At 41.6% G+C, this 24820-nt stretch overlaps 1 protein-coding gene across 2 annotated transcripts in view; it reads right to left on the bottom strand.

The window, feature by feature from the left end:
* Positions 1-19046: 19046 nt before the first annotated feature.
* The window catches only part of BCL2 (BCL2 apoptosis regulator), a 90390-nt gene continuing 84616 nt past the window's right edge, over positions 19047-24820 (bottom strand). For both annotated transcript variants that reach the window (XM_059815602.1, XM_059815601.1), the window contains one exon: positions 19047-19223. In XM_059815602.1, coding sequence (XP_059671585.1) covers positions 19089-19223 — 135 coding nt within the window. In that variant the 3' untranslated portion in view covers positions 19047-19088. The remainder of the gene's footprint in view (positions 19224-24820) is intronic.

A 24820-nucleotide genomic window follows, 5' to 3' on the forward strand; every position in this document is an offset into this window, starting at 1 on the left:
AGACTGCGAGTGTCCTGTTTGCAACTAACCCATGGTTTAGTTCAGCATACTTGGTCTGAAAACGAATGTTTCAGGGAAGTCCGATGAAGAGAAGACTAGTAAGAGTTGTTTTCCCTTGCACCTACATCATACTTGACTGCTCACTCCCACACACCGTGTGTGTGCATATGTGTGTGTCTCTTGAGTTTTTCGAAGTCCTGGCCTTTACTTGTTTAACTTGGACAGACTGATGTGCTTGCCTCCTCACCAGCAGATACTGGCAGCCATGACCACCAGGCTCTCTAAAAGCTTGCAGGCATGCCAGAAAGCACATTAATGAGGAACATACAGGCTCACCGCCACTCCTGTGGGCAATTGTCAGGGAAGCTGCTGGTGGCCTCATTTTTCCTTCTTCTCCTCCCGGTTTTACAGTGACTTCTCTTCTGTAAGAAAGGAGATGTTAAGGTGGTGTCTTTTAAAGCCTCTTCCTTCCTACTTCTTACCTTCGTAGGTAGAGATGTAAATGCTATTGAAGGCTCAGCATCAGGAAGGAGTGGGGGGAAAATGAATTAACTTTGTTCATCTTAATTTTGCATTTTCTTGTATCCAGAAGGCTCTGCATGTTTTGGGTGGTCTACCTTGAGAATTGGAAAAGCAGAGTAAGGGCAAGGTTGTCCCCTGCTGCCTGTGCGCAGAAGAACTTGTGAGCATGAAGTTTTCTGTTGTGCGGGAAAGTCACCTTGATCCCCTTCTTGGAATGGCTGAAGCAGGAGGCAAGGGAACAAAACCAGAAGCAGGCAGGGGCTTAATTGTTGCCTTTAATAACGAGTGAGTGCTCTTAAGATTTTTGTGAAATTGCTTAACTGAGCTTGCCCCACAGTTTCTTGCCAGTATTAATCCCTGGGCTGCCTCTTAAAACACGCACATGCATGAAAACAAACAAATGTTAAGACTGGCTGTGGCTCCAGTGATGTTAACCCCTGCTCCTTTTTGTCAGTTAAACTGACAACCAAGATAAGAAGAGCCGGTGTTGGTATCGTCTCTTGCATAACAAACCACTCTCGACAAAAGAAGCAGCCTCCTGTCAAACGAATTTCCTTTACAACTGCCGAGGGGACTATTTTTAGTTTCATCTGCCATTCTTTACTCCTTAATCATCTGGTTTGCTTTTCTCAGTTTTTCTGTCTTTTCCCCCTTCCCCGCCAGCTCGGATACCAGCTGATAATCTGTGGAGGAGGAGGAGGGTACTGGGCTCTTGGCTGTTACCTGTTAGCATGTGTCTGCACCGGGATGCCATCGGCCTCACCACGTCCAGCTCAGCTCTGGTGCGTGAAGGGAGGAAGCCTTCAGAGAAAGGCAGATAGACGGCCCTGAATCTAGACAAGGGATGTCAAAGACCAACAAGTAAATGAGATCAGTTCTTGACAGGAAAGGGTTTTTGCTAAGGCTGCATTCAGAAAACGTGTTTTAAGGAGGGGAGCGACAAATGTCCAGTGTTGAAGCAACGTCACAGGCATACTGCATCAGGCAGCTGAACTCTTCATATGCCGTTAGGAAAGTAGGGCTGAGCCTGGCTTTTCCACTGGAGACAAAATTAAAGTGCTTTAGGAATGATGGTGTTTATTTGGTAGGTCTTGACTTTATGGTACTGGCTGCCTTCCCTTTTGGTCTGTTTGACACACTGTATGTTTTTAGCCCATTGAGCAGCAGAATGATTCTTGTCTTCTGGCTAAGATATAAAGCAGAAGTCCTGCCTATCTGTAATCCATTAGAGATTTTGTCGTGCTGTTTGCAAGAGTAAGAGTGTCTTAAGGCTTTGGTCATTCAGGAAACAACACTGCTCAGTTGCACATCGTAGTTCAGTCAAGTCCATCATCCTCTGCAGCGTCTTTCTAAAGCTTAATTCATGTGGGTTATTATATATTCTATACCTCTTTCCTCCACAGTATGCAAGAGCTTCACAATAATGAGTGGTTTTGTGCTCACGGTGCTTCTGTAAGGAACAAGTTGCTGTAGTACCAGTTTTATAGCTGGATTTGAGGGGTGAATAGCCCAAAGTCAAGAGGGAAGTCTCTGGCAGCAGAGGGAATTATGCCTCTGGCACCTGAGTGAACGTAACAGTCCTGAAGTTAGCATACTAGCTAACGTTTTCCAGGAAAGTGCCACAGTTCTCATGAAGAAGGAATCAGTAGAAATGGTCAAAAGTTTTAACCATCACTATTTCCTTCACAAACATGAGTTTTCAAATGATACAAAACATTTGCAGAAAATGCATGTATTTTGAGAATGTGAAGTAAATTTTATTGGATTCAAAACAAAATGAGTTAGCTTTATAATGTGAATGTTCCAACCGACCTCTTTTTCCTCAGTGGAAAAAAAAAGGAAGAAAACCTTCTGGCGAGGAAAGCAAAAATGGGACCTGGTTTCTCAAATGGAATGAGAATACAAATGTATTGTTGATGGAAAAATAAAAACTACACTGCATCTTTTCTTCAGGCTTTCCCATCTCCAGTCTTAGTCTTTTCTTTTTGTCTTCTGAGTATAACTGACTACTGCAAGAGTGACCAGTCTCCTTAACCCTAAAAAAATGCACCAGCACTTTGAACAACACTCCTTTGCCAAGGAAAGTAGAGAGAGAGAGTTGGGAAGAGGTCTTGTGGCTGACGGCAGCAGCTCCTTAGGTCTTTGGCTGCTTTACTGTCCAGTAGGATTGGACAGGCATCTCCTTAGCAGTTTTTGCTGGCTCACCTCCATCCACTGCTTGGGTTTGGATTGCATAGTAGCCCCCAGATTTGTGCACCCGTTCTGGGAGTCACCTGGTGTAATCCCAGCAGAATTATATCTGTGCTTCTCAAGGGTTGGTTACCCCTGATGAGGCATGTGCAGCCTATGGGCTGACATAAAACAGTTCCTGCTTTTCTTTTCCCCTTTATTCCTTTGCTTTTGACAGTGTAACTTTTTTGTTTCAGCTTTCTTTATCAGGATATTGGTGAACTCTATTTCTGATTCTGCTCTTTTCAAGCCCCTGAATTAGATTTGGTTTTTTAGGAGCTGGAAGTGGGGGAAGCACTAGAAGCAAGGTTGGGTTTGTATTTTTGAAGATGCCTGAAACACTGCCAGAGAGCTGTCAGGTTAGTGATGGCTTGTGACATATCAAAGCAGACAAGTGAGAGTTCATAATAATTCAAGATCTGTTGAAAACCAAATTGAAACATGGCTAGCAGTGAGGGCTTTTTAAAGAGAAAATTATTATTGTGGATGTTCAGACTCGTAAGTGTATTTCAGCCCTTGCTGTGGGAAGAACCTGTCATTTTAGCTTCACATGCATCCTTTGGATTTTGCCTCTCTTACTCAGATTTTAAATGTTTTCATCCCAGCGCATCTGTCACGTCTCTTGCCCGGGTGCCTGGCGGGGACACTGCCCTTACGTGCATGTGGACTCCTGGCTTCCCTGCCACCTGTGCATGTGGAGCCTTTCTTTCAGGCATTTATCCCCTTGCTCAGTAGTTCAGTTCCCTGCCTTTGCAGGCTTTTGTTCTCCTAAAAAAAGGAGCAGTTGCATCTTCTCCCAGATCAGTGGCATGAGTAGTAGCGAGAAACTTCTTGGCAGAGAGCCTAGAAAAAAATCATTTAGGTTCCACAGGGTGAAGAGGGTCTGACCTTCAAAATTTCTCACGGTATGTTAAGAGGTTTTGGGCAAATACATCAGGAAGAAATGAGAACTCTACTTGCAAAATGGCTATGAAATGAGAAAACCAGAGAAAAAAGCAAATTTTCCTCTTGCACTGTGTGAAGGGCCTCTATGCTGAAGACATCACCAGCTGAACGCGTATAAGAAGTCGCCAGCAATCATTAAGCTCAATTAATCTTATTCTTGAGTCCATGATAACATCTGTGGATTATTTAAACAAAGCAATGGTGGGCAAGCAGGAGAGGAAAGTTAAAGAAAAGAGGTTCTGCTGTGAACACTTGTACCACCATCACCCAAGCGACGCTGTAATATAGAAACTGGGTCAGAAACACCCTTCCCCCTCCATGCTGTCAAAGTTATTTGAGCATCTATTGAAACCCTCACAATAGAAGAGTTTGGCTCCTGCATTCGCCAAGCAAAACTGATTTGTGTTACTTGGTTCAGAAAAAGCTGCTGGGTAATTTTCCGTGCGAGTACAATACAGCAGTTCAGCTGATCCCTGAAAGCTGATTTCTTGGTGATTTGCTTTTCGTTTAATAAGGCACCACTGCTTTTATTTAGCATTTCTAAATTGACATGCTGAATCTCTGTTTAGAAGCCTTAAACCTCTCTCTTGCCTGTGTTAGTTTTAGGAGCTGCACTGGTAGCCTTCATTCAAAGTTCAAAAGATTGCTGTAAGTCTCTTGAGATGTCGCTGGCTCTGTTGTCTTACTGATGATATAAATCTAAGTTAATTAGTCTATTTGCTTCTAGGATAATTGAATTAAAATGTATTAGTTTGGATGTATGGCTTGGATAGATTCAAACACGGTGCTCTTCTGGACTCTTCCCACTGCCCTTTTTAATCCCCTATTTGAGTCTTTCATCCTTGTTTACTGCTGTCCCATAAGCAGTCTCAGCCTTCTGGTGTGCTCTGTCTGCTCCGGGGTTTTTTTGTCTTGTTTTTCTGGCTTCTTTCAGGGAGTCCCAGTGACTCTACCTTGTCCTGAAAAGAAAACCAAGCTACGCTTCATACTTATAATGACGGTCTGCACAGGTTGTCAGAGACAACAGAACCTGGGAGTTAGGCTATCGGGAGTGACATTGTTTTGGCAGTGGTTGTAAGCACCTATTCCAAAGCAGACACGAGGGAAGCAAAATAGCAGGGTCCGGATTTGAACCTGTTAGCTAATATTCAATTAATACGTTCTCTAATTTCACTTCCCCTCCCTGCTGCCCTCAGCATGCAATTTCACAGAGTAAGCACATGCCCTCTCACACTTTTTTCTCCTTACATAAAATGTGATTTGTTTCTTGAAAATTGCCTGACTTGATGAACAGTGTTGCCTGGAGGTGTCTGGGGGACCTACTTGGCCACGGAGCCAAGAAGGCTGTTTGGGCCATGGCTGCTGGGAGTTGCACACCCTAAGTGATTGTAGTATAGTGTGTTAAGGAGGCGTGCTTGGGGGTGACAAAGGAGGAGGAGGAGAAGGAACATTGTTTCCTTGCTTCCTCTGTAGCTTTAGTCCACTCCCTGGACAAGGTACTTACTGTTATCAAGCAACAGTGAGAACTTTTCTGCCCATTCATGTCTAGCTCAGTTCTGATTCTTTGTCTTATTGTGTGTTAAAAAAAAAAAAAAAAAGGAAAAAAAATACCCCAGTTTGTGTGTTAGTTTCAACAGTGAACATCTCTTAAGCTACAGGCACACAACTATCTGTGTCAACATGTCTTCCCTGCAACCTCACTAACAAGAACAAGAAATAGAAAATCTTGCCATTCTTGCCCAAGTTTTGGGGGAAGCTCAAGAAGGGAAGACATTTGCATCCTGGTTTGATGGCAGAATGACTTCTCTTGTTATCAAGGCTAATCACTTTCCACCCCTGTCTCTGGCAAATACTCTGTAATAATCAAGTCAGCGCGTATGACATAGTTTTTTGACAGGACAATATTTCTTAATAATTTAGTAGCATCACACACACACAAAAATAGAGTTATAATTAGCTCTCATCCCAAAAGTTGGAAGAGCTTTTCAGTTCATTGGAGGCTGCTGGCCAATTCTCTTATCTAATTGGATGAAGTTCCTACTTTCTCCCATTTGCATGATGTCTGCTTTTACACAAACTCATTAAGTGCAGCTGTACTCCAAGTTTATAACAACAGCCCCAGTGAAGACTAGGCAGAAGTTTAATAGCCATTCTGTTCTCTCTTTTTCATCTGATCTCAATCCATTTTGGTGGTTGCTGTGTGCCCAAACATCTTTCCCTAGCACCTAATTCTTCCCCCTCCAGGTTTTTATTATGAATTATCTTAATAATTAGAAACCAGACAAATTGCATAAGATTCGTCTGTCTCTTTTGAAACTGGAGAGTTTACAGCTTGCTTTCAAGGAAGATGGATTTAAAGCAATTACTTGTTTCTGTGAGGCATACAGAAGTTATTTTTTTTTCCCTTTATTGCAAAGCTGGCATTAAGGTGCAATCACATAATTGCTCCACTATTCTTTAAACCTTCAGAGGCATTAAGCTGATTATACTGGTAGAATAGCAGCACCATAGTTAACGTTATATTACACTTTTGCATTTAGATAGAATTTTTGGCAAAATAAATACATTTTAAAGAAAACCACTTTTGTCAGTATGACTGCTTTTTTCTCATGTTCTTGTGTGTAATTTTGAATTTATAACTTCCATGGATGTTTTTCTTCCGCTGAAGAACTATTCCAAGGTTTCCTGGGCAACTTGCAGCTGTACAACTTCCTTCCCTTACCATGTTCCATCTTTCCATCAAACAAGGTTGGGGGGGCTGGAGGACAGAGGGAAACTCAGGGAAAAAGTTGTGAGACAACATTGATTGTTTCATGAGGGCACTTACCTGTGAGGGTAAATTCTCTCTATATAGCCCAGCAGCGGGGAGACCTGTCTGACAATAAGGAGGACATTCATCAGTACTGGGGTCTTAAGTTGCAGCTAGGTATGTGCACAGGTCTGCAGTGCAAAAGAGGGGAGACAGCAAAGGAGCAGAGTGAGATACCAGTGGAGGGATTCAAAGGGACTCCCTCCTAAGCCAAATTCCAATAAGGAGGGAAATTTCCTTCTGCTGGTACCCCACCTCCTAGCATCGATATTCCCTTCAGGTTGTAGTGCTCTCCTGGCTCTGAAGGTCACCAAAGGCTTGACCCTTACGAGGTTCACAACACCCTTACCTCCATCTAGGATTTAAAGATGCAAACGTCTTGCAAAATCCAAAGCCCGATGTGAGTAGGGAGGACTCATGAGTAGGGAGGACCTACTGAATCCACTTGAATTTGCTCTACCTTATAGTCCTTCCTCAGTTCAAGTAATCATAAAGAGGTACTGGAGTTGAACATTTTGTTTCTGTTCCTGTGAGAGTATGAAAAATGAACAGTGTTGTAACCAAGTCCCTGGTTATTACTGTCAATAGACCTTTACAGCAAAGTTCATGTGTGCAGGTTGATTATCAGTCTTCTCAATGATGACACAAACAGGTGGTTTAATTGATTGTTCTAATATAAAACTTAATCTCAGCATGAGTCACAAGTAGTTTTGACTGATAAATGTCTTTACTCGAAAAATGAAATCTGCTGACATCTATTGTTTTCAGCTAGTTGTCTCCATCTGTAGACATGTTCCATCATGTGCTCAGCTCCTGTTTAGACAAATAAGAAATACAGGTATTCTTCGTGTTTAGAGTCCCATAGCTTTTCTTGTTTCCATTTGGGGCTGCTGCACCGTGTGTGTATAAGATAAGCTTGCCTAACATTCGTAAGGGAGAACATTTAGGTCTCTTCTACCCAGTAAAGATAATTTTTATAATTGACTTCTACCACCCTGTTGTCTTCTAAGTATGCAAGCTTATTTTTGTAGGAAATACTTTACATATTAAAAGGGATCATATAACACTGGAACATTTGTTTTGCCAGCTACAGTCGTCATAGGCACATCATTAAAATGACAACGGTAGTTACTCTGTGCTGTCTAATTTTGTAATGTTTTGACAGAATTTAAGACATGAATGTATGTTTGTGCTACTAGTCATTGGTGAATCATACCACTTAATTGGATGGGTCAACAAGATAAATAGATGTGGTCTTTGGGAAATGAAAATGGCTTTTTTCATTTGTGACTTTGAGTTTGTTTGTACACTGCTTTTGTTGGAAGTAGCATTAGTTGATGGAGATCATGGAAAAAGCGGTGACTTATTTTCCTAACACCTGAGTGAGTGGTGATAGTTGTTGGAGGATGTGATGACAGAAGAAAAGCAGGTTTTAATTTTGGTTTTGAAGTGGGTGGGGGTGGGCAAATGGATACTCAAGACACATTAATGAAGTTATGTTGACAACTGTTAAGTGTGAAGTCTGTCATGTATCTCATTGCAATGAATGTGTCTTTATGAGCAAACTGCGTTGGAGACATCTGTGCAATTGTCAGCTGTAATTAAAGAAAAGGATGATTCGGCAGTGGACATACAGTTGAAAATGAAGGACAGGGTTTTTTTTTTACGTGGGTGTGTATACTTCCGTTTGCTAAAAGTGACATATATTTTTTGACTAGCTAATTCTTTCCAAGTAACTACTAAATCGAAAAAATGAATTGAACCAGGGACTTCACGTTTTTTTTTAATGAATATTCTCCTGTAGGAGAGAATTTGAACATTTTAGGGCATGTGAATGGAGGCTTTTTGATCATGTCCTTGTTGGTGGCGTTCTGGAGATGCATAGAGAAATTACTTCCAGAAAGGCTTGGGAAAGCATGAGGTAAAATGTCACTTGTCAAGCATGCAAAATAAGCAAAGAAACTAATACCGCTTAGACCAGGGTACATCTGTGTTTGCACGTGTTGTGCTCACTTGTGATACATGTCACAGCTGTGTGTCATGTTCCATTTTCCTAATACCTTTCTGACTGTATCACGGGTTTTGCTGTTGCTTTGAAAGGGGCTTGCAAGTATTGTAAAGGGACAGCTGAGGTTTTGTCTTCGTAAGCAATGAGTAGTACTTGGGACGGCTCTCAGATTTTTTCCAGTCACAGAGCTTCCCACCACAATCAACTTGAGCTTAAGAAAAGTAAAGATAATTGAAGAAAGATCCATGCTTTTCTCAGGTAGTTGAATATCCTTGTGTAGCAGTTAAAACTGTTCTGCAGCTATCAACAGCTCCACTTCCAGTGCAAGTACTAAAATATCTCTTCATAGCTCCAGTTGATATTAATGGGAGTTTCCCAGTAGATGGTGATGGGAGTAGTTCTCAAGCTGGTAACATGCTTTGAAAAGCGTGTGATGTGAAGAGGACCCTAGACCTATCGGAACCTTGGATGCTGTCTCATCTTTTGCTGGAGGTAGCTGTGTAGTTTTTTTCCTTTTATACTTCTTAAGTATCTTTTATGACCTCTGGACTGGCCTTCCTTTCCCCCTCCATTTTGGCAGAAAACAAGGAAGCAGCCGCAAAGTAACAGGATTGAAGTCTAATTCCAGAACTGGAAGCTGTGACTTGGATGTAACTGGAAGCAGTGCTATTTGTCCTTGGTTAAAGATTGATTTTATGTCCGTAATGAAAACACTGGGACAATTCATCGTGCTGATTTAGGTGGTCAGTGGCTAGAGTGAAGGGCTTATTAGATACCTTGTCTGTGAGGTGGAGGAGTGAAGAAGAGCTGAAAATGAGCACCTTTGTTTAAAATACATCTGTTCCTTTTCCACGGCCACGGTTTTTAAGTGTAAAATGTATCAGCTTCTTTTAGAGCTGTGTGTTGGAGGAAGCTGTGCCTGCTGCTAGCAGTAAATGAGTTACTTAATGGGAAGAATGTTTGCAAAGCCTGGAGAGAAGTAACAGCTGCTTTTTTAAGTGCAAAAAAACCGCTATAACATTTCAAAAGTGTAGCAAGATCAGGGATTTTTTTTTAAAGGCCTGGATGAAAGGAAATTAGTAATGTGTAGGGGGTGCTGAGTGGCCCAGGCACCTCACCTGTTCTATTCCTAGCTGTAGAGGGAATTAAAAGTTTGACACCAGATGGAAAGCAAACCCAGAGCCACATGAACCACTAGCCAGTTTCCTTCAGCAACATTAATTTACAGTCTTATGAGAGAACACCTTGGTTTGCTGCCAGTTTTGGCTTCAAGCGAAATTATCGGAGGACAGAGCAGTGCAGGCAGCGGTCCCTCTCAGGCCACGCCGTCTGGGCAGTGGAGCAGACGGCACAGGCTGCTGGCTGGGCTCTGCCCAAAGCATTACAGAGTACATCTGCGTCCCGGCTCCCCGCTGAAAAGCAACATTAATTATACTGCAGCACTGTGGCTTCTCCTCAGCCTGCCAGGCGTATTACAGTGTGCTGGCATCTTTACGCTACGAAAGTGGGCTGGCCAAAACTTGTGTTTGAGGTTGGTTGACGTGTTTGGCATTGCTGGGTCCCACCGGTGGGTTTATCTGCTGTTTGGAAGGAGGGGGCAGTGGATATGGTGCAGGTCAGGAAGAGGGGCTGTTTAGACAAAGTCACTTCAATTTGCTGTTTGCAGTGCTGCGGGATCATGTAGTGACAGGTACGGAGGTGTGATGCCTCTCAGCATTTTGCACTGATGCTGTCTTGAAGCAAGCACATTTCCAAACTGCCTTGTTGCCCGTTATGGTGCCTCACGTGGCACTTGGGTTCACTTTCCAATCTCTCATTGTTTTCTTTCCAAACTATCCAGGTGTCACACTGTCAATTTATTTCTTTTTAATCATTCTGAGGTTCTGTTAAGATTTGAAATGTGTAACTTGTGACAGCACAAGGGGCAATGGTTCAAACTGAAAGAGGGTAGGTTTAGATTGAACATAAGGAAGAAATATTTTACGATCAGGGTGGTGAGACAGTGAAACAGGTTGCCCAAAGAAGTTGTGGATGCCCCGTCACTGGAAGTGTTCAAGGCCAGGTTGGATGGGGCTTTGAGCAACCTGACCTAGTGGAAGATGTCCCTGCCCATGGCAGGGGGGTTGGACTAGATGATCTTTGAAGGTGCCTCCCAACCCAAACCATTCTCTGATTCTATGAAATGCTGCACAGTTTGAATGTTGCTAAGCACGCTCAGTCAACTAGAGGTATGTGCTGTCACACAAGTGTCTTGGAGGGTTGAACCCTAAAGAGAGCAAGAGGCTTTTTGACAAGTGAGTAGTTTTCAGGTTTTTTGAGTAAGCTTTTAGTAAATCAGGGATGATTATTTCCACTGCAGCAATAATGTACAGTCTAGTTTTCTGTCCATTTTAGTGCCGAACACAGCATTTTCTCCTTTCACAATGTCTGATGTAGTTGCCCCAACAAAGACAAAGATTAAGAGTCTATCAAAGCAGTTGCCACCCCACTGTGAATGAGTAACTTCATGGCCTCAGTCAGTGGTCAGTAATAGACTGCATGCATTGACCTTTTATGTGTTTGCATCAGATGTGCTTGTCAGTTCATGTGTTTCAGTGATACAATAAATCCAATTTTGGGATTCATGATACATGGCTGAAAGAGCAGTTTTTCAAGAACTATGAAGTAGTTGCATGGCATGCATTTACATAAATGCATTACACGAAGTGCTGCTCCAGTGTAACACCTGCTAGATCAAGTTGACCAAATTTTTTTCCCCCCACTGTAAGTTAACTTTCTGCCACAGGGCTTTATGGTGAATGAGGTAAAGCCTGTTTGTGCCATTATAACTAGATAATGCTGGATCAGGTGTCATTCATCCCCCTACAGCCTGAGTAAACACCTTAGCAGGGGCTGTGGCTGCTTTGACAGAAATGGCATCAGATGTCTCTTCATAATCTGGATGAGACTATCTCAGCTTGGTGGTCTAGCAATGCAGAGACCACCACGGTGCTTATGATCACAGCAGCATAGCCCGAGGTGCGCACATTGGACATTATTGTTAATAATCCACCCATAGTATCATCCACATATCACAGAATCACAGAATCAGTACGGTTGGAAAAGACCTGTAAGATCATCGAGTCCAACCTGAAAAAAAAAATATTATACCTTATCTGCCAAAGGGTCTTTAGTGTTCCCAGAGAGGTGAGAACAGTAATATTCTGGAAGGCACAGGTGGGAAAGGGAAAAGTTTACTTACTGGATATATTGAGCATTAGTAATCTTTTCAGAGTGGGAATATACAGGTGGGGAGAGAATTAAACCTGCGTGAAACTCCAGGTGACCTCAAGAAATTTACTAGGACATTGGACAGCACCTCTGAGCACGTAGGCAGGTAAGCTTATCAGATGGACAAAGAAAGGGAAGGAAGTTCCTTTTCCGTTTCATCTCCAAAACGAGGAGGTTCAGGCTGGGTATTAGGAAAAAATTCTTTACTGAGAGAGTGGTGAAATACTGGAATAAGCTGCCCAGGGAAGTGGTGGAGTCACCATCACTGGAGGTGTTCAAGGAACGTGTGGGCGAGGCATTGTGGGACGTGGTTTAGTGGGCATGGTGGTGTTGGGTTGATGGTTGGACTTGATGATCTTACAGGTCTTTTCCAACCTTAGTGATTCTGTGATTCTGTGAAATAGATTGGCTGGCTTTTATTTCTGTCACCTATGGCTTTATAAAGCTTTGCACCAGTACTGTCTGCTTCAGATGCACATATTTATCTGCATGACCAGGACCTTGTTTGAGTTGGAGTGCAGATTTCAGAGCTTCTCACTATAATCAAGGCATTGCATTCCCACCATTGTGGTCATGCTTGTAATGGGAGTTCTGGAGGACACATGCAGAAGAGGGCACACTAATACATTTCTCCAGGTTATCCAAGAGGCAACTCAGTACATTTAAAATGAATTGCACAGGTCAGTACCAGAATAGGTATCTCCATCGGAGAAGAATAGACATCTTCTGGTTGAACTAATCCAGAAACACTTTGCGGTATACGGCAGGATGGCAAGGAGCATGCCTGCACCTTGAGAAATCCCGAAAAAATTAGATACTGATGGTTTTTACTGACTTGCATATTCTTCCTTTTGAGGTTTTAGAGAGCCATTCTGAACATTTTCAGTACTCACGCTCAATTGTAGTGGGGTGCAGTAAACTACAGACTATGATGCGATGCTTCAAGAGCTGCTTTGTTATTTGTCCATCTGTGTAAGACCGTTTCTTGTACTGCACAAATCTTGACTTCTTGATGTTTTGCTCTGAGTAAAATGTCCTCAGAGGCAGTTCTTGATACCAAAATGTTATTTACAAGCGGAAGGCTAACTCCTCTTAGGGTCAGGTGTTATGTGAAACTTAGGTGGCATGCAGTTGTTATCTGGCCATTCATAACTGGAATAATTTCACTTTGTATCATTTACAGTCTCTCGTTAAATATTTAATAAGCTAGGGGGACAAAAGCAGGAGCTATAGGTACTATGGGACTGAGAGCCTGCTGCCGCAGAGGGACTGCAGCACACTGCCAGCAGCGCAGCTTCTGTGGAGACTTAAAAGTGCTGGAAACCATTCAAGTATATTTTGAGAAGGGAGCTTTCTGGTTTTGGCCCAGCAAAACTTCTTTTAAAGGTGCTCCTACCTAATTTTCAGATACCTGACACGCACCTTAGTTATCAGGTCTAGTGTTCATTTTTGTCTTTATCTAGACATTTCCTGTTCTCTTCATCTGTTCACTGTGCTTGGCCCCAGTGGTAAGGTAGGCATTTAATCATGGGTGCTAATGTTAGCTTTTTAGAAAAACTGGAGTCATCTGACCAGGCAGAAAGAGGAGAATCACTGAACTAATCTACCTGTTTTTGCTGAACTCGGTTTGCTGCCCTAGGGAAACTTAATCCCGTCTTCCTTTGATAGGTTTTAGCTAGAAAAAAGATAGTGCTGAGGCTGCTTTCCTCCAAGTCCTTTTCTTCTTGTTTCAGTTTTGCAGAATAATGGGGAGGGAATGGCAGCACTTGCAGAACTGCAAATTTGCTTACCTCCTGCCTTGCAAAGGATTTAGTAACCTTGCTCTCTGCTGGACGGTTTAATCCCAGAGCCCAGAGGACAGAGTCTATTAGTTGTGTTCTGCTGCTGTTGCTTCAGGCTGACTTCCTCCACCTTCTCTGTCTTCAGGGACACAGGCAGAGGGGTAGATGTTTTGTACATGTGTCTGAATTGTCCTTGAAAGGCATTAAACTACTAACTTCAGGCATTCGCAACAAGTGCATCCATGACAGCACAGTGCACACACCAGGCTGCAAAACCCACTCAAGAAGCTGGGTAAATTCTTAGGGCAGTTAAATACTCATTATCTGAGCTCATTTAGCTATGTTCTACATGAACTAAAGCCAGAGAAGGTATGTGGCGACAACTGCGATTTGAGGGCCAGTTAATACGAGCCTTTAAGAAGCAAAATACCTAAATACCTGCTGGAAACCAATCATAACTGTAACAAACCTTCAGCAGTAGCAAAAATACTTCTTTTTCGCCTGTTCAAACTTGCTAATATGCTTTTCCAGCTCCTTTCTACAGGGACAAAAAGTAGTCTTAGCAAATAAATAAAAGAGTCTTGCTGCACTTTCCACAAGACAGCAGATGTATGGGACAGCAGAATGGATGACACTGTCCTTGGATCCCAAAGCGTATGGTACACCTGTGGAATGCATTTCGCACAGCAGCAGCTTATCAAACCTGGGTTGTTGCATCTCGACGCACAGAGGCCTTTGGGGAAGGCTGGCAAATACTGGCCAATATTGAGCAGAACGTGTCAACGGAACTATCAGGAAGGAAACATCTTGTTGCATTTATGGGATTGCACTCAAAATGTTTGAGTAGTGTTATCAACAAATCCTAAACAATGCAAATGCAAAACAAGTAACTCACAGTGTGCTTTATTATTTTTTCACAATATTAACTAGACAGACATGGAAAGTTTAATGGCAGCATGTTCTTATAACATTTTAAAGACAAAGAACAACATAATCATATTAAATGATGATAAACTGACAAACTACATTACCATACATACATCATCCAAAGGTACTGGATAAACGATACCTGCTTATGTACATTTATGCTGGTGATAATTAAAATTCAAATATTCAGAAGAAAAAGAAAAAAATACGCTATTTAAATTATAAAAATATACAGTTTTTGTGTGGAATTCTTAATGCTGTGTAACTTTTCGAAAAAGATTTCATTGTGTGATGAAGCTACATTAACTTAGTATAGGAGTATGATTTAAACCAAATACAGATTAAAGTAGCTCTTTTGTCTTCCTTGTATTTAGCCTTGTTTGAAAGAGAGAGAGGAATGAAAAACAAAGCTGGGCTTTTGCAATGAGACAGAATTTTTATACTCATAAACCAAAGTATGTTTAATTTTTCATATAGTACTGAGCCATAAACTCATAATACAAATGAATCATTTTGCTAGCTTGTTTAAAGATAGAGGAAAAAAGAGATAGGCTTTAAACATGCTACTTCACTATACTTTTCATCAATAGGACTTCCAGGTTTGTGAGGCTGCAGGTGCACAGCTAAGCACAGTCTCATGCTTCAGGGTCAAAGCATGCAGTCCTTACGTATAGCTGACTCCCACTGCCTCAGCTGGGAGACTGCGTGCATGCAAGGATTCGGGGTACTGGGTGTGTATTCTTTGAAGTGCATCACCTTCGTGTTTCCTTTGCACATCTGGTTTCAGAGAAACTTTTTTTTCATAATTGTTCCTTATTAGTGCAACCCTACTCAGGCTGTGTAATCCCCAATCATAACAGCAAATCGATGAACTTTTATAGTGATGGGATAATTTACTAATAATTTACAAATAATTTTGTAATTGAAAATTTTTAGTAATTGTAGTCGTGCAATGCACACATTTGTAGCTGGTTTTAGTTAAAACTTATTTTCAGACCATCTTGGGTCAACTCCTGCATCGTATGAAACCCGAGATTTTCTTACATATCAATGTCATTCTCCGTATCTTCCAACCCCCTTCCTTATCTGTATATTCTCTGTTACCTCGACAGCCCCATTACTCCTTTGGTGGATCCAGTGCTCATTCTATTACGAAATGTCCTCTGGGTCAGCTCTGATTTCAGAATACTTAACTTGCAGAATTTTTTTCTTGTTTTTCCATCTGTTCTTAAATTATTGATCTATAACAGGTCTTAGGTGATCTTACAGATTTTTTTTTCAGAAGCAAAATATTTTCCTTTGTTATTTTCTTAATAAACGGAGTGAAAAAGAATTAATGACAAATAAATTGAATACAGCAAAATCAAGTATTTCTCTTGAATTCCTACAGATTTCCTGTTTTGGAAAAGACTGCCTTCAGAATTAACAAAGTTTTATAGTGAAGAATAATTGTGGGATCTCTCTAATCTTTTACTCTGCCCTTATATCGTCCTTTTTCAAAGGAAAGGATGAGAGATGAACAAATTCCAGGTAACAGTCATCTTTAATCAAGGAGATATTTCAGCGATCTCTTTGTTTCCCTCCACTTCTTGACCTCTTCCTTTGTTGTCCTCTGATCTTCCATACCTAACCAACTTCAGAAGTGTCTCTCCTTTTTTATTTTTTGCTTTTACAACTTGGATATGCTGGGAGTGGTCAGCTGTGTGTGCATACATAGTGACAGAGGATGGATCTTCACTGAAGCATAGTCTTGGAGCATGGAAGTCTATAAGGCATTTTGTGGAAAAAAAAGTCTTACGTGAAAGTGTAATGAAGAATAGGAAAGACAGGAATTATTGCAAAAGAAATGCAGGAGTGAGAGGAGAGGATTTTATTAAAGAAGTTCAAGCTTTTATATACATTCAATGTTTCTAATATGTTTCTTAATAAATGTATTATCAACTATCATTATACCTAATGCAGCCACAATACTGTACTATTCTGCAGTCAGGATGGGAAAACTCCATTAGCTCTTTAATAAAATAAAATCATCAACAGTCATCATGACTCTTATTTCTGCCTGGCATTAACTAATACACTGGAAAGTCCAGTGAGTAGACACAACAGAACACAAAATCCTCAGTATTCATTTAAATGTGTATCATGTGTCTTCTTCATATTATTTCTAAAGCAGCTTTAAAAAACTTTTGCCATTGGAAGGTATTAAAAAATAAAACCCATTCAAATTATCCTGGTAGTATAGCAGCACTGGAATTGATAGTTACTCTTTGACTCCTTTTGACAATGTAAACCTTTAATAAAATAAACAATATTGAAACAATTTGAGGTCTAATAGTTCATGAACTTTAATGGGCGTATGGGCACAAATTGAAACGAAGACTAGATTGTGAAATGAAACATTAGCTCGATACCAGCCAATTCCAGTTGTGAAATTGGCTGCAGACAAATTCGGCTTGGAAGCTGAAAAAAACCAAAGCCCACACTCAATCCACAATATTCGGTTGCTCCCATTTCAAATATTTTTCATATGAACTCTACACGAGCGTGCCCACTTCTGACAGAAGCACTCTGACAACATTGCAGGTGCTTTTTGTTTGATGGTGGGATTTTTCATTTTTCTTTAATCAAGCATAGTTCACATCTTTGTGTTCTTAGAAACATTTCTTTTCTACGTTTCTATAAAATTAAAAGTAATTTCAAATTTGAAATGTAAGCTCGCTCCATCTTTGCTCATACAAAGTGTAGGTGCCACAACTAAATTGCAGTAAAAATGCTGAGATGTACAACTCTTAAAAAAAACAAACAAACAAAAAGCAGCTTTGAAGACACAACATCAACTACAGCCTTAACGTTGAACATATTACATTCCCAAGTTAATGGAGATATTTTGCATATAATGCCACAAAGTTACTCGACTGAAATCTTGAGGTTGAATCTACAGTTTATTCACTGTATTTTTTTCACCCTTAGAGCACTTATGTATTGTACGGTACATTTTATCCAGAGCTTTGCAACCCTTTCTTTTTATGCACACAAATCCCGGATTTCAAAAGTTTTGTAGAAAAAATAGGAGCGCTTGACTTAACCATTTGAAGCTGGACATTTCCATGCCTCAGAGCAGCCCGTGGGACATGCTTCAAACTCTTCAGCCTTGTCGGGACTCCTGGCCCCCTCCGAGCACACAGAAAGCCCCGCTTTAAAATGCATTGATACCTCTGGTTTCAGAACGCAGGTCTGTTTATAAAACTGTATACTGAGTACTCCGCGTTAATTTTACTTGAGTTGCATTTTGTAACATGAACAGATGACTTCACCCCCCCCTTTTCCTCCACCCTATTTTCACTTGAAATGACAGTAGGCACCTGCACAATCGAGGTGTCAAAGAGTCTCTGTCCAGAGAGAGGATCTGGAGTTTCTTCATCACCTATTCTTCTGTAGACAGTCTTAGGAAATTATTAGCATGAAATAATTTTGAGGGCTAGGGGCAGGAGGATAAAGCTCACTTTCTTTTCCTGTTATGAAAATGAACTTGATTTTGGTGTCCAGTTTGATAAACAAGGATAGTCAGAGCTAATCTGTAACTCAGCTGAGGTCTGCTCCTTGCCAAATAAAATTAAGATCTTTTTCAACTTTCAGGGATTTAGAGACCGCATCTAATTGGTTTCAAACCCCTGGAGGAACTCAGTAAGTAAACAGGATTAGTTGCAGATATGAGCCCACTAAAGTGGGACACAGGTCAGGTCTTCCGACTCCAGCTCTGCTCTGTCGAAGCAGGCACTTAAGGTCTCCTGATGTTTCTGTGTCAGTAGCCGCAAAAAACATTTTACTGCTGAGAAAATCATTGGAACGGCAATTTCCTGCAAGCCCCAAAGATTTAACTTTACACTTCTATTAAAAGACAGTATTTGAGTTGACATGTATTAGAGTATTGTGATTATGATGTGATGGCACAACTGGTAACTTGAAAACGCATGTTTACAAGGCATAGGCAATCATATTTCCAACTGTTCTCCTGTAGGGATAGCCAGGTGTCCTTCAAGAAGTTGCCATCTTGACTCCACGTATGTACCATGTTGAATCGTTTACTCTGTCAGTTCTTGCCAGCAGGACAGGGTGAGAACTTTGTTCACGCTGACCTTGTCTTTCAGATCCCTCCCAGACATCCAGAAAATGCAAGGAAAATCAACACAATCACGCAGCCTTTAGCAGCTCAAGTAACTGCCCTCATAAGTGTAAGCAGGTAGGTCTTTGTCAGTATATTTTCTCTTCAGAGATAAAATAATCCACTCAGCTGCATTAATTAAAAAAAGAACCTAAAAGACTTTGAGGCTCATTAAGGTTAAGAATAAAAAACATGATGTGATGACAGATACAACTTGCAGAGTTTCTGAAAATAGCAGGTTAAAATGTAAATATCTTTTAATAAATAATTTTCCTGCAATGTAAAAATAAATGATATTTCCTTTGGCAGTAATAGCTGATTTAATCTTTAGCTGGGAAGTTGTTTTGCTCATAAAAGATCATTGTGCTACAGAAAAAAAAAATATTATTTTGTTGCTTTGAAAGACTTTTGTAATCCATGATAAAACGGGTGACTCTACTTATGCCCAAGATAAGCGCCAAGGGTGATGCAAGCTCCCACCAGAACCAGACTCAGGATAGTCTTCAGAGAGATCCAGGAGAAGTCGAACAAAGGCCTCATACTGTTGCCATACAACTCCACGAAGGCATCCTAGAAAGGGAAATAATGGAATATCAGAACTGCAGTAACTTTTTCAGAGAGGGAGGGCAACTTCTTCATGCTCAATGGTTGTCCACCAATCACGCTGGCACAAAAAAACCCACACAAACCTTTTAAAATAGTGATATGGGAGCTATGTTTTAGTACAGTGCTTAGCACAAAGTTTTCCTGCCTATTCCTTTACAAATATTGCTGTAATTACTTACGGTCATGACTTCTGCTTTAGGCATGGCCAGTCTAACAGAAAATATGGGAGCAGCATTTTTAAATATGAGTACCACCATTCTGGCTCCTGAATGTTGTATATACAAACATACACAAAGGAGACAAATGGACCTTCATTCTCCAAACCTTTCATTTCCACTGGACATGGGGCATCTCTATTGCTGGTCGGCTTCGCTGAAAATAAGGCAGTCTTTATTTCATTCCCTTGGGATGGGTTCATAAGACTACATGTAGTAGCCACAGATGTTTCTTCCATATGAACTGAAGCTGTTAGGGTTGCGTTACACCTTTGACAGTCTTTCACAACTGTCACCAAAAGGGGTGACACCTTGGTCCTGTGCTCCTGCTAATCATGCCTTGGGTGCGGCAGTGGTCTGGCTATAGGGTCCGTTGGGCAAACCGGCTGATCTGACAGCCCTGTCTAAAAAAGAGCTGTCTTGCCATGGGATCGTCTTGTCACTCTGACTTGCCCTCCAGCCTACAGCCAAGACATTCATCTAGAGGAAGAGGAGGGGAAGCATACAGTGATGCCACTTCCCATGGCCACCCACAAGTCACCTGGTGTGAGGTGTAGGGAGAGTTCTCTCCCTCAGCCCTGCCCAAACCACCCTGGGTTTCTCCTTCCAGCTGCAGTCCTCCATGTATGGAGAGCTGTTTTGTAAAGCTGCTCTGGGAAAGTCTGGAGCTACGTGTAGGCACCGAGTGGAAAGGCTGTTTAAGTAGCAAAGATAAAGTTTTTGTGACTCATAAATGCAATGGGATTTGACTGGGCTAGTGATCAGATTGGTGATACTCTGTGCGTAATGCCTTTCCTTCAGGCTGCAATTCCTAACAAACATGAAGCTTCAGAGCATTCCTAAGAGATAGATAAATCATACCGTATGGCATGAAAGCACAAACATCGAAGGTGAATGACTTGAAAAACGTGACAAAACTGATAGCATCATTTAGGGCAACTTTTATTGTGCAGCCAGTCGAGGTCTGCTCCCAAACTACTGAGATGATAAACCCATGAAATAGCTATCTAATGTGGGGGTTTCCATCTCTACCTTCACTACTCTAGACTTCCCAGTTTTGGTGGAAGTTAACATTCTCTATTTCTGTTATAGTGCCTTTAGCTGTTTTGTAATGTTACTATGCTAGGAGGTAACCTGCCTTCTAAAAATGCATATATGTTACGGTTTACAGCAGGAATTAAGGAGAGAAAGGTCTCCATTTTTACTATAAGCCTTCCAGCCAAGTTAATTTTCCATAAATTATGTAGTTAAATTAGCCTCCATCATTAGCCATCTCTAGTTATTGTCCGAATAAGAGCGTTTGTGGTTTTACCACGAGAGGGCGTGTAAGGTTTTTTAATATTTTGCTATTTTGACTCCTGTTCACTAGACACTGAGTGACATTCAAATAAATAATAGGTATTTACTTCCAAAATATGTTATTACATTAAGTAATATTGGTGTATGTTGTAGGTAAGAGTGGGTGTCAGTAGGTAAGAGTCGGTAACAGAATAGCTATAGGCTTTGGCCAACAGATTGACCTGAAAATACGTTTGCCTCCTGCTATTTCTCAATGCTTGTTCCTCCAGGCAATCATTTTCAAACTTGGGTTTCCAAAGGTATATTCTTAAGTGAAAGCAACTTAACCTTTGGGGCGAATGTTTTAATGCAAACTCTTCATTCCAGAGAAAATTTGGCAACTTTTGCTTAGCTGCCTGGTTTTTGAAATAGACATTTACAAACCCTGGCCTTAATATTCTGCTGTGCTGTTGCAGAACTGAAAAAGCACACTCAGTTTGCTGTGCAGCTCTTTGGAAAGCTGCTTTTATTTCTCCTTAAGGCTATGAAGTAACACAATATCCTAAAATGTTACAGACTGGGCTAAATCCTGTTGTCGCCAGTGCAGACTCACTGACTTCCATGGGAGCTTTGTCTGTATAGGGAGTTCAAGATCAGGCCTTATAAAAAATGCAACAAGGGTAAAGTTCAACACTTGGTGATATTATTATGGGTGGAAAAGAGAGGAAATGAAAAAAAAAACCCCATGGAAGTGCAAGTCGTGTGAAAACATTTTAACGTTAAGATTTCCATGGTTTCTTTCTGTGGGGAAGGTCTCACTTCTATATATTCATGACAGCCGATGCATACCCAGTATCAATATCAAAATGAGCATATTTTGTGCCTCCTTTCTATCCCAGTTTAGGAACATTCCTCCCAGTTTGTCTGGGAGACCATTTCTAACGATTTGGTAGAGCTCCTGGTGTTGGGTATGAAGATGGACGGAGAGTTACATTAAAACTTGAAGACAAGGCAAAAGTATGGCATAACCTATGGCTCAAAAGAGGATTGTTAACAAAAAATGTGCAGCATGCAGTACTTTTTCGTCCGAGATTATTACAACAATAACATGAACCCAACCTAATGGTGTCTGCACTATATATTACAAGTAGCTCTTTATGATCGTTCCCCCTCCCCTTCTCAAACATCCTGATTAGGCCTATTTCCGAAGCTTGTTTGAACAGCCTGTCACTATTTGTTTAAGTTTCAAACCTGTTTTAAATAAACACATGTCCATTTTATGTACTAAAACAAGGAGTGGGGGGGGGGGGGGGAGGGAAGTATGACCCGTTGCTGAAAACTATTTTAGCACAAAGAGAACCCTAAACAGAATCTCAACTGTTTCATAAGGTTTGTCTCCTTCTGTAAACCCATGTATTTGTCACTGGATTTTTGTCGCCTAAACCGGTCTGTTTAAAATAAGAGAATCTCTGCTAAAACAAATAAGATTAGGAAAATTGTTTGAAATACTTGATGTCCTCTGAAAAGCACTCTTTATAATGAAAGCAAGGGTCCCCTTGGCAAGTAGACAGAGGCAAGTTCTGGCTTGGTCAACCTTTCTGGAAGTCTTACACACTTGGAAAGAAAATGGTTGCAGGCCTTGCTTTTAAGACCTACCTATTCAAAATTTAATGGAAAGTTATATCCTGGATGTAAAATTCTATCAGGGCAGTTAAAAATTATATGGAAAAGAACTCTTCATTCAGCTCTGTAAGTTTTTAAAAAGTCATTTCTTAGGAAGCTTTTATTAAGTCAAATCAGTCCATTGCTGGTTTACTATGCAGCTTTACATTGACTGTTTCTGTGAAGCAAGAAAGGTGGCAGCGGGGAAGGGAAAGATGCTCTGCCTGAGCTCCTCTTAGCACCAAAGCACCCAGACGCCTGCCTCGCCTACCTGGGCTTGATTGGCAAGCCAGGAAGATTGCCCCGAGGGCACCCCTCGCTGCCCTCTTGCCTGTTGAACTATATGCAGGGAGGACATAGCGTGTTCCTGGCCGGAGCTCCTGGGATTTGCAGGGAGCCCAGGGCAAAAGTGGAGTTTGTCACCCTTGGAGGATTAGGAGGCGTAATAGTGCACTGAGTCAGGGCAGTCTCAAAACAAAGCATCCAGATCACACTACCCCGCTCTTCTGCTGGCCCAAATTCGGCAGCTCTGATCCAAGAAACAAATGTCATCTCTAATTACGCAGGCATTCTTTGCTTGTGCATTGAGCCGAGTTTGTTCAGTCTCGGTCCTTTTGCAACTCGGCCTTCACCCCTGCTTGAGAGGCAAGGCATAGCTTTTTGGCCGCAGAGAAGTACATACTTCCCATAGGCTGAGCCCAGCGAAGCATTACGGATCTGACGGCTCCTTACTGAAAATACGGAGGGAGAAGGCAGTTTCAGCCTGGCATTTCTGACTGAGGGGGTGGTGGGGAGAGCAAACACGAGGAAGTAAAGGCTTCCTTTTTCTACCTGAATCAAACAGCTGGTGAGGAAGTGACTTTATTTCCCTCGTTATCATTGGGTTGACAGGATATCCTCTTGAGCCACATTGTATTGAATGAAGAGCCGGTGAGACTTCCATTTTACTGAACGGGAATTGCCTTGCGGCTATTTTACGCTGCCCTCTCCGTGACACCAAAACAAACAAACAAACACACACTAGCTCCCGGCTTTTGAAGAAACCTGCACAAGTCTGAACACGGCAGCTTTGCCACCCGGTACGGGGTAGGAGAGGGAATGGCATAAGCTCCGATGCCAAGGCTTAGCAGCTGAATGACTTTTCCCTCACCCCTGCCTCCATACGAACGACGTAAATGCTCATAAAAGCTTTCGTTCCCGAATGGTAACTCATTTCAGAAAGAGTTTGGGGAGGGAGGGAGTGGAGAGAGCTGGTTAAGTCGTCCCATGTTTTCTATGCAGTGAAACCTCATTAAAATGTCATCTTGAAGCTAACGAGAAAAGTTCTTGGAACACAAAAAATAGACAAATCTCTAGCTGTTCTTTTCCCAAAGAGTTCATGGGTCTTTTATGCAAGCCTAAGTCGTGAGTACATGCAAATAAGGACAGCTCAGACCTTGACTGTGTTGTGCCGAGGTGTGGTGTTTCATGAGGTCGGTATCTTTGGAGACACTGATATCTTTTTACGCCTGGGAGTGCCGACATGCTGGCAGTCCAGCCAGGTGCACGTTATCGAATTATAATGGGAAGGAAAAGAAGGTGTCACCACACAAGCCCTGCTGACCATGGGCAGGGAACCTGCCTGGGGAGTGGCTTTGGCAACGTGCACCTCTGATCAAATTCCCATCCATTTTTTTTCCCCCCTCACCTTTGGGTCTGTTCTGAACTCTCTGTTTCCACAATGCCCAGTATAGTCTTAGGTCTGCAGCTTACGTGTTCGTTGCTGGCTGCGTAACCCTTTTGTTTCTCCAGTGGTATCTGAGGTTTCTGACTTCGGACAAAACTGGTTCTCATCACAGTGGTCTTGCCTAACTTCTTTGTTCCTTGTCCTTTCTATCTATTTGTATAAATTCTTGTATCAGTGAGCCTGAGCCTGTGATCTTGCGGGTGTATCTTGCAGGTCCTAGTCTTGCCAAGCTCTCACTGAAGTCTGTGTGAATTTTAATCAGTGGAAATATTATTTGCATAAGGCTGACTAAACATGGCACTCAGATGGAGACATCTAAGGAGTAGGGACTAATCGTGGTTAGGTTTTTTCATGAAAACTGGTGCATATGCTTAGAAATATATAAATGTGAGTGGCTATAGTAACAGGGATGACTATTCCTCCTGTCCACACTCCCAGCGAGTGACACTGCTGGCAGGCAGATTTCCTCTGGACCTCTGCGAGATGAAGGACAAACCCAGGCTTTGAGGAATGGTCAAGTCATCTCTTTAAACACAGAATTCATAAGGTGTTGATCATTCGGCATGCATGGAAATCCATGCCATGTTCAGACTTAGCTGCATTCTTGTTAAACCAAGTCAGCATAAGAAATGTTTCAGTAATTTAGTCTTGGCGTCTCTACTTAATTCAGTTAGACGTGG

The sequence above is a fragment of the Gavia stellata genome, chromosome 3 (genome assembly GCF_030936135.1).
Source record: "Gavia stellata isolate bGavSte3 chromosome 3, bGavSte3.hap2, whole genome shotgun sequence".
Taxonomy (NCBI): domain Eukaryota; kingdom Metazoa; phylum Chordata; class Aves; order Gaviiformes; family Gaviidae; genus Gavia; species Gavia stellata.